The sequence below is a fragment of the Canis lupus genome, chromosome 25, assembly GCF_048164855.1.
Source record: "Canis lupus baileyi chromosome 25, mCanLup2.hap1, whole genome shotgun sequence".
NCBI classification, from domain to species: Eukaryota; Metazoa; Chordata; class Mammalia; order Carnivora; family Canidae; genus Canis; species Canis lupus.
The window spans coordinates 38746703-38756284 of NC_132862.1; the positions used below are offsets into that span (position 1 = coordinate 38746703).

Consider the following 9582-nt stretch of genomic DNA (forward strand, 5'->3'; position numbering starts at 1 on the left):
CGCCCTTTGTGACGTGGGGGCCGCACCTTCTCCCCCGAGGGCGACCCGCGCCCGCCGCCGGCTCCCTGGCTTGGCCCGTTAGAGGCCGCTTCGGTCCGGGAAACGCGGGCAGATCCACTGGGGCCATGAGGAAGCTAGCTGCTGGCTTCCTTCTCTCACTCCTCGAGGGTGAGCTGCCCCCGCCGACCGGAGCCGGCTCTGTCCCGGGGTTCAGCCTCCGCCTCCCAAAGCCCTTGCTGTGTGGTCCTGAACCACCTTCCTGGGTGGTCGCGTTGGGTTTGCTCCCTAGCTTCTGGGGTCAGACCTCAGCCTGTGTCCCCGGAGTGTGTCACTCCATCAGCCAAGGTCCCGGCATACGCCCCCAGCTGCTGCCTTCCACGGGGCCCGCTTGCCAGTCGGTCAGTCCAGCGCCCAGAGCGGGTTTCGGGGTTTGGTCCATCCATCCATCCGTGTGTCTCCTGGCCCCGCAGTGCTGCTCCTACTTCCGACACCCGCCCCAGCCCAGGATTCAATTTCGGCCTCCACGCCAGGCAGCCCTCTGTCTTCCACCGAGTATGAACGCTTCTTCGCGCTGCTAACCCCAACCTGGAAAGCAGAGACTACCTGCCGTCTCCGTGCAACGCACGGCTGCCGGAACCCCACCCTCGTGCAGCTGGACCAGTATGAAAATCACGGCTTGGTGCCCGATGGTGAGGGCCAGACTAGGGGGGCGGGCCTGTGCTCGCCTGAGACCGGAGGGGATGACCTGCTCCTCACCCCGAAGCCAGAGTCTCCACTCTGCAGACCCGAGGAGCCCACAGGCCCCTCCCGGTCAGGGAGGGCGACGCCCCCTTGTCTGTGTTCACCTTCTCCACCCCTGCCCATTCTCAGGCGCTGTCTGCTCAGACCTCCCTTATGCCTCCTGGTTTGAATCCTTCTGCCAGTTTACTCAGTATCGTTGCTCCAACCACGTCTACTACGCCAAGGTGAGGCTCCAGACAAAGGTTGGATTCAGTGTCCCAGGACCAGGGGAGAGGTGGAAGGGGTGAGGAAATGAGGATGGGCTCCAGGAGGGCTGTCCTGAGATCCTCCCTCCCTGCCTGCCACTTGGCCAGTTGTTTACTGAGATTACATATGAGGTAGGCCCCAACTTTGCTCCTCCACTCCATCCCTGCCTGCCCCAGAACCCGGCCAATGTTCCCACCAAGGTGCCACCACCCCCTGGGTTAGATTGTCTCTCCAAGCCCTGGTTTTGTCATCTGCAATGCGGGGATAAGAGTAACCTGAGTCAGTCTCACCTTGGGCATTCAGACCTTCGGGAACAACCTTGTTACCACAAGAAAATCAGGGAAGAGGGAAGTGAAGGGGCAAAGGGACAAGCCCTCCTATTTCTTCTCTAACTCTCAAGTGATTTCAAGTCAAACACAAGAGTGAGGGCAGAAGTGTGGCCCAGAGTCTTATCTCACAAGGGAACCCTTTCTCAGGTCTAGAGGGTTCCACCAGGGACCATATCTCCTCATCCCTGCCCAGGAACTGTTAGAGAGGAGACATGCCAGAAAAGGACTGAGCCATGCACTGGAGTAAAAGTCTGCCCCATGGGAAAGGCATGCCCACTGTCCTTCTCTTCTTGCAGAGGGTCCGGTGCTCCCAGCCAGTCTCAATCCTCTCACCTAACACTCTCAAGGAGATTGATGCTTCCTCCGATGTCCCTCCCACCACGATGACCTCCCCCCTCTCATCTCACGTCACAGGTGAGACCCTCCCAGTACCTGGGAGGCTACCTGCAAGCTGTTGCACAAATCCCAGAGCCCAGGAGTTAAGGCACCAGTGTAGGGAGTGGGGAAGAATGTTGAGCAGGGTGGGGGAGTGGCTGGCAGCAGGCAGCTATTTACATAAGGCAGGAGACTGCTTTTTATGAATACAAGTTGGGGCTTCAGGGTATTTTTCTGACATTACTTCCAAGGCTAGGAAAAATTCACTTTTCCCAGCTCCCCAAAACATTCCTGCATCTGGAAGTCCTCTGGCTTAACATCTTCACTCCAGGAACGATCAGTTGCTAGCTATTCAGAATCTTGGGGGTTTCATAAGTGAGAGGGCCAACAGGTAGTATTTGAGGTGGGAATTAGGGCAGAGGAGCACATGTAAGGGAGGTAGAAGGAAGAACCACAATTGCTTTGGCAATTTTTCTTTTATTTTGATGGTCGTATTAATCTCCCATGCTTTTTTGTGCTTGACTGTGTGAATCAGTGTCTGGGCGGCTTTCCTGTGCCTTTGTGTTTCTGTGCATGTCCCTCTTGCTGCAGAGATGCTCAGGGAGCAGAAGCCTGACTGTTCCTTTCTATTTTCTTTCTCGATCCTTTCCCAAACCCTTGTGCAGCCACAGAACGACAGGCCTTCCAGCCGTGGCCTGAGAGGCTTAACAACAATGTGGAGGAACTGCTGCAATCGTCCTTGTCCCTGGGGGGCCAGGAGCAAGGTTCAGAGCGCAAGCAGGAACAAGGACAAGAGCACAAGCAAGAACAAGGGCAAGAACATAAGCAGGAGGAAGGGCAAGAGCAAGAAGAGCAAGAGGAGGAGCTGGAGGAGGAAAAGCAAGAGGAAGGACAGGGGGCAGAGGAGGGACTGGAGTCAATGGCAGGGCTGCAGACAGACCCAGAGCTCAAGTTCCAGTCAGAATTTGTGTCTTCCAACCCTTTCTCCTTCACTCCCCGGGTGCGGGAAGTGGAGTCCACGCCTATGATGATAGAGAACATCCAGGAGCTCATTCGATCAGCCCAGGAGATGGATGAAATGAATGATCTGTATGATGAAGAACCCGTCTGGAAAAAGCCAACCCGTGACAGGTACAGGCAGTCCTGACTCCCTTCCCGCCACCACCAGCCCTATCCCTGATGCTGCCTTTTATGGGAAGGAGAAGCTCCATTTCCCAGCTTTGGCTTCCCAGACCCACTCAGACCTGCTTGGGCTTCATGTGTGTCTAGCAACTGTCTGCCTCAGCTGTTCTGTCACCATCACTGGCTTAAGCACTGTCCTAGATGCTCATTCTCTGTGTGATGTAGTGGCAAAGAGCCCTATACCTGCAGCCACCAGTCTTGGTTTCTGCTCTTGTCTCTGTCTCAGATTAGCATTGCAACTTTGGGGAAGATTACTTCCCCTTTCTGGACCTCAGTTCCTCATTTGTAAAAGGAGGCAGTTGGTTTGGAGGCCTCTAAAGCCCCATCAGCATGCTGAATGTGTGTGACCAAATCCAGACACCAAGGGGAGAGGCAAAGAGTGGATGTGGCTTTCTGTCCCAGCCCTCTGGCCCATCCTCACCAGCCAGTGCTGTCTTCTTGCAGCCTCCTGCAGATGCCCCACGTAGAGGCTTTGCTGGTGCTGTGCTATTCGATTGTGGAGAACACCTGCACCATAACCCCCACAGCCAAGGCCTGGCAGTACGTGGAGGAGGAGATCCTTGGTTTTGGGAAGCCGGTACGACTGCAATGCTGTTTAATGGATACATGCTCAGTGATAGCTATCCTTTGGGCCTGGCGCTATACTGGGACTTGAGAGTGTGGGGAAAGGCTGGTCTCTCCAATGAGTGAGAATCCCTTCTTTGGAAGGACATCTCCAGTTCACCTTAAAGGAAGAAGGCTCAAGACCTAGTCTGGAACCCATTCCAGTCCAGAGTTCATTCTTCACTTTTCTAAGCTGTTAGGCTTGAGCTATCTCCTGATCTAGTTCACCATCTTCAATACTTAGCATTGCCTTAGATGCAGTGATCCTTTCCAAAGGGGTCACAGAACCCATTCCAACAATCTGTAGAGAGATCCTAGTCTCAATATGCCCTCAGCACCCAGTGAGTCCTATTCCCAGGAAGGTATTCTATAGGTTTCCAGATAAGACAAGTTAGCAAATATGTGTTAAGAGTGAACATGCCATCCATTCATCCATTTGCTCAACAAATAATTGATTTTTTTTAGTACAGCATACCAACTCTGTGCTAGGTACTTGAGATGTTGGTGATGAGTAAAATCTTCTTAGAGTCTGGTAGGAGAGACAGATGAGGAGACAGAAGAGTATGATGGGTAATTGCAGCCATGGATAAGTACAAAGTCTAGAGGCAGCAGATGCGGGACCCTATGGTCCACATTTGGGAAGGAACAGAGACCTGAAAATAAAAGAAGTTAAGCAGGCAAAAGAAGGGGCTTCGTGGAGATACCTGCTAGAGGGAATAGTAGGGGACCCAGAATGAACATACTGCTCCTGGCCTTAAGGGGTCCAAGAGCCATGAAGGATTCAATAGCATTGTAAAAGAAGTGTGTGGTAGGCATTGGAGAGAGATTCTTTTTTAAGATTTTATTTGTTGAAAAAAATTTTATTTGTTAATTGATGAGAGACACACAGAGAGAGGCAGAGACATAGGCAGAGGGAGAAGCAGGCTTCCTGCAGGAAGCCCAATATGGGACTTGATCCTGGGACTCTGGGATCACGCCCTGAGCCAAAGGCAAACACTCAACCGCTGAGCCACCGAGGCATCCCAAGGGTTTGTTTTGTTTGTTTTGTTTTGAGATTTTATTTATTTGGGAGAGAGAAAGCATGAATGTGGGAGGGTGTGAGTGGGGAACAGAGGGGGGACCAGAGGGAGAGGGAGAAGCAGACTCCCTGCTGAGCAGGAAGCCCAACATGGGGCTTGATCCAGGACCCTGGGATCATGACCTGAGCCAAAGGCAGATGCCTAACTGACTGAGCCACCCAGATGCCCCTGAGACTTTTTTTTTTCCCCTAGTGTAGCAAGTTCAGGAGTCATGGAGAGCTCCCTGGATATCTGGTTTTGGTTAAGGGAACAGTCAGAAGCCCATTTTACTGGGAGCAGGGTGGCAGGAGATGGAGAGATAGGAAGGATCACAAGGTGAAAAATCTCAATCAGCTGTCTGAAGTATTTGTATTTAACTTGGTAGGAAAAGCTAATCCAATAACGATTTTGAGTCAGGGACATGATGATGATCTCTTACATGTGAGGAATAAACAGGTGACATAGAGATTTCATGTGCTGTGACCAAGGGGGAGGATGGTGTGGACTGGACTTGCTGGTTAGCAAGACGCACCCGAGAATGCTGAGGAGGCCCAGTCAGGGCACGGACCCCAGCTAGGAGATGGGTAACTCCACTCTGAAGAACATCTTCCGAGGACTTGGAGGTTTTAGACTTGGGTTCTTGAGTAGAGTGTAGGTTTGGGGGTTAGCTGGGAGAGAGCTCCACCGTCATCAGGCTCCTGTTCTGAGTGGATTACTCAGCCTCAACTGAGCCCCGTTTCCTCATCAGTCAAATGGAGATGTTTCTAGTGCCTAGGCTAGTACAGGGCTCTGGTGAAGGCTAGCTGGACTGCGAGCATTTGTGGCCGTGGTGCCTAGCACTGTGTCGACTCTGTAAATACTAGTATTATCATTGACAGAGTGAGAGAAAGGGACTGGCATGAGTCCTTGTCAGAGTCTAAGGACGTACGTCTGTCAGATACTTGGCGATGAGGATTTGGAGCTCAGGAAAGAGATTGGAACTGATGATAAAGATTTGGGTGTGGCCCACAGGAAAGTGAAGGTTAGCCAGGAGTAGGCACATCATTGAAGAAGAGGGTGAAGAGTTAGAGCACTGAGCAAAGGTCCTGGAGGAGCCTTTGGGGAGGGGGCGGGGAGGAAAGCCGGAGAAGCCTTGGGAGGAGCCTTAACACAAAGACTTTCTGCAGGGGCTCAAAGTGTTTCAGCCTCATTCTATCAACCACACTCCTGCCCCAGGTCTGTGATAGCCTTGGGCGGCGACACTCAGCCACCTGTGACCTCTGTGACTTCTGCTCCCTGAAGCTGGAACAGTGCCACTCAGAGGCCATCCTGCAGCGGCAGCTGTGTGACAGCTCCCACAAAACACCCTTCATCAGCCCCTTGCTCATAGCCCAGAGCATGTCCATCGGTACCCAGGTACCTAGCCGGGCAGCCTGCAGTGGGGAGGCCTGAGGCTCCAGGCAGGACTGGACAGTGGGAAGGGAGGTCTGTAGGGGGGAAAGGGGCGTGCACCTCTCCCCCATCCCTTGTGCCACAGGTAGGGACCCCAACATCAGGCCGCTTCTACGGGCTGGATATGTATGGCGGACTCCGCATGGACTTCTGGTGTGCCCGACTAGCCACCAAGGGCTGTGAAGATGTTCGAGTGTCCGGCTGGCTCCAGACAGAATTCCTTAGCTTCCAGGATGGGGATTTCCCCACCAAGGTTGGAGCCTTTCCCCAAAGCTCAACCCCGCCCCAGTTATTCCAGTTCCTTCCAATTCCTTGCTCCAGTAGCCCTAGGATGTACGAGGGGGCTAGGGAACTGGCCCTCATTGAGCCCTCCTGCTTCTTTCCAACAGACACCCTGCCACCCCCTCTCAAAGAAAAGAGCAGGATTGTGTTGGTCAAAGTAGGAGGAATCAGAGGGGCAGAGGGGTGGGAGAGCCAGGGACTGGGAGGCAGGAGACCGAGGTTCTGATCCCCGCTCTGCCTGTTACCTGCTGTGGGGCTTCTGTCAAGTCACTTCCCACACTGGCCCAAAGTGAGACTCACCTCTCAACTGATGACTAGGTAATGCCTGAGGTGTCACTGACCTGTGACCCAGTGCTGGCCTGCTTCAGTCTGGCAGGGCTCCTTGCCCTATGGTTCCAGGCCTTCCCCTGCTCAGCGGGATCGACTTTGCTCCCTCTCTGCCCAAAGTTACCTCCCTTCTGGAGCTACCAGTTGTTCACTAATAGCCAGATCCCTCTTTTCTGTGGTTTAACAGGAAAAATTCAAGGCCAGGAAAAGCCAGGACAGCTTAAAGGGCTGGTAGGGCTCCTGCCTAGCTCTTATCCCCGGCCCCTAGACCTGAAAAGGGTCTCAGAGGTCATCCCTCTCTCTCCCCTGGATTTATAGATGGGGAGGCAAGATCCACAGAGGGAAGTGGTGCACCCAAGGTCACACATTAGAGATTCTTCTACCGTCTCCCTCACTTAACCATCACTAGAAGACTCCCTGAGATTGGGCCATTAATTGGGCCCCCTTCCCCATTCCCTCTTCCTTGGCTACTTTCCCAGCAAGCTGACCAGCAAGGCAGCCACTTCATTCTCTGGCTCCTGGCGTCTTTTCAGCACCAAGCTGTGACTGAGGGTGGGGCAAGAAAAGCAGAGGCGACAGAGGCCTATTCCTCAGAGAGGGGGCACCCCAGGTGTGGAAGGGCTGGGTCTCAAGGGCTCTGCCCCTGGCCCTGGTTCTGCCATCATGGGCTCTCTGGAGGATGGGTGTCTTAGAAGGCTTCTGATATCTCCCCACCTCCCCATTCCTGGATCCTGGCTTAGATTTGTGACACAGACTATGTACAGTATCCAAACTACTGTGCCTTCAAAAGCCAACAGTGCCTGATGAGAAGCCGGGACCGGAAGGTGAGCCCCTCACCCTGCCCCCTCCTCCTCCTCCCTTTGGTCACCACAGGGGGTCTATTGGGGTGAGAACGAGTTCCCAAATTGTATCTCTGGGCAGAAGCTTCCACCAAAGCCTCCTCTCTCACTCCTCCTGTCTTGGAGTAAGTGAGGCCCTCCCAGGCAGGGACAAAGGGGAGTCTAGGAGGCATGCTACAAATAAGAGGCACCACAGCAAGACTCCCTAGCTGGGTTAGGCATTGGATATTGAAGTGTCCTTCTTGCCTCTTACTCTTACTCACCCAATAGTCTAGAATAAGTTACTTCCTCTTCCATCCTCAGCCTCCTCACTTCTTGAAGGAGAGATTGGGCTACTTGGCGTCTCTTGCAGCCTTAAAAACCTACATCTGTTTCCTCCTTCCTTCTACTGCCCTGTGCCCATCCCTGCTCATCTCTGGTTCTTGCGGGACTTCTGACACTTCCCTCCTGCCACACCTTTGCCTCTTGGGCTCTGTGATGCAGACTCCGTGTCCCCAACCCCTGTGTAGGTGTCCCGTATGAGATGTCTGCAGAATGAGACTTACAGTGTCTTAAGCCAGGCCAAAAGCGAGGACCTTGTACTTCGATGGAGCCAGGAATTCAGCACCTTGACTCTAGGCCAAGCTGGATGAACTCAGGTCCATGCTACCTCCACCCCAGCCCTACCTTCCCACATTCTCCATTGCCTTTAGACCCCATCTGTCAGTTTGCTTTCCTGGCTGCCACTTGTGGGTCTCTCACCTTGCCCTGACTCACATTTGCCTTGGGTTGGAGCAGCAGTCCCAGAGAGGTCCATGATGGGCACTCCACTCGCCTTAAAGGATGTCTTTACATAAAGTGTTTATTTTCAATCTGTGTGGCCTACTTTGGTAATGATTCCATCCTCAGCACTGCCATCCTACCCCATGGGAATCAACACTTCAACCCCTGGGATTCATGGATCCATCTGAAGATGAAAGAACCTCATGAATTGTACTCAAGGAAGTAGACACCTGCCAGGAAAATACCTAAGGAATCAGGAAGTTGGATTGAAGGATGCCATGGCTGGGGTCTTAGGGATTGTGTGGGTCATGAGGGTGTGTGTCTTCATTTCTAAAGCCTATGCCCTCAGACAGGTATAAGATTGTCCCTCAGGAGGATCAAGGCTGGAATGTGACTGAGATTATGTCCTAGGGGGAACAACCCCAGGAAAGTAGGGCAAAACTTACACTTTATCAGGAGGGAGGGGAAAACTGGGACCCAGAGCTCAGGAAACCCTTGATTTAACATCCAGTGATGGGCCAGATGATCTGAAGGTTGAGGTGGTCCTATCTTGACAACATACATTCAGGTCTGCCTCCAGCATTGGCCTTTAATAACTTGGGAGCTCCTGAAATGTGTTCTAGGGACACATATATTTGGGAAACTGTAGTCTCTCCTTCTACAGGTTCATGGTGATTAACAGCATTAAAAAAAAACCTGTTTATTATGGAAAAATTCAAACATGCACAAAAATAGAATAGTATGATGCACCCCATGCACCGTTCACCCAGCTTCAATTATGAACACACGGTCAATCTTCTAATGGCAGGATAAACGCTCTGAGAAACCCTGTCATAGAGAAACCTGTTCAGCCTAGTGTTTCTCAGACTTACTTGACCACAATATCCTTTTTCCTCTATGCTCAAAAACTTTAAGTTGCTTTTGTGTATTGGGCATGATACACCTAGCCTTGTTGAGGCAGGAGGTGACGGGCTCAGCCAGAGGGGCTACCATCTGAGTCCCCCGTTCCCTAGAGCCCACAGCCTAGGGAAGCCAGACAGAAGCAAGGAGGAATGGCTCTGGACAGGGTGTGGCATGGGGCTATGAGTGGCAGGAATGAAACCACCTGCTGGAACCCAAAGAGAGACACCCAGGGGGAACTGGTATAGTACAGCTAGAGGTGAGTGGGTTAGTCATCTAGCATCGGTGAGTGGGTGTGTCAGTTGAACTTCCCGGAAGCTGGGGAGTGTGTGAGCCATGGGTGGGAGCAGGCATTAGTAGGCAAGAGTTGGGGCTGGATTAAGTGCCATTCTCTGCTGGGGTTTCTTCCCTAGCCGGCGGTGAAGGCCACTGAGGGCACTGCTTCCTCTCTCTCCCTGCCCTATGTGGGGTTGGGTGAGTGCAGGGAGCTGGGACACGCTGAGATCT

The 9582-nt window shown here is 52.8% G+C and overlaps 1 protein-coding gene across 1 annotated transcript; it reads left to right on the top strand.

Annotated features, from left to right (window-relative positions):
* The first annotated feature begins 10 nt into the window (after nt 1-10).
* On the top strand, nt 11-8264 carry ACRBP (acrosin binding protein). Its single transcript, XM_072797491.1, has 10 exons — nt 11-168; nt 471-689; nt 871-965; nt 1613-1730; nt 2357-2822; nt 3318-3450; nt 5750-5929; nt 6051-6218; nt 7315-7398; nt 7923-8264. Exons 1-10 carry the CDS (start codon nt 126-128, stop codon nt 8043-8045), a joined length of 1629 nt encoding a protein of 542 aa, XP_072653592.1. The 5' UTR covers nt 11-125; the 3' UTR covers nt 8046-8264.
* The last annotated feature ends 1318 nt before the right edge of the window (nt 8265-9582 follow it).

Excerpts from the sequence above, each read along its gene's own strand:
- ACRBP (XM_072797491.1), top strand. The coding sequence starts at position 126 with ATGAGGAAGCTAGCTGCTGGCTTCCTTCTCTCACTCCTCGAGG. Across the intron at positions 169-470 it reads CCTTCTCTCACTCCTCGAGG|TGCTGCTCCTACTTCCGACA; the intron begins GTGAGCTGCCCC and ends CTGGCCCCGCAG. Across the intron at positions 1,731-2,356 it reads CCTCTCATCTCACGTCACAG|CCACAGAACGACAGGCCTTC; the intron begins GTGAGACCCTCC and ends ACCCTTGTGCAG.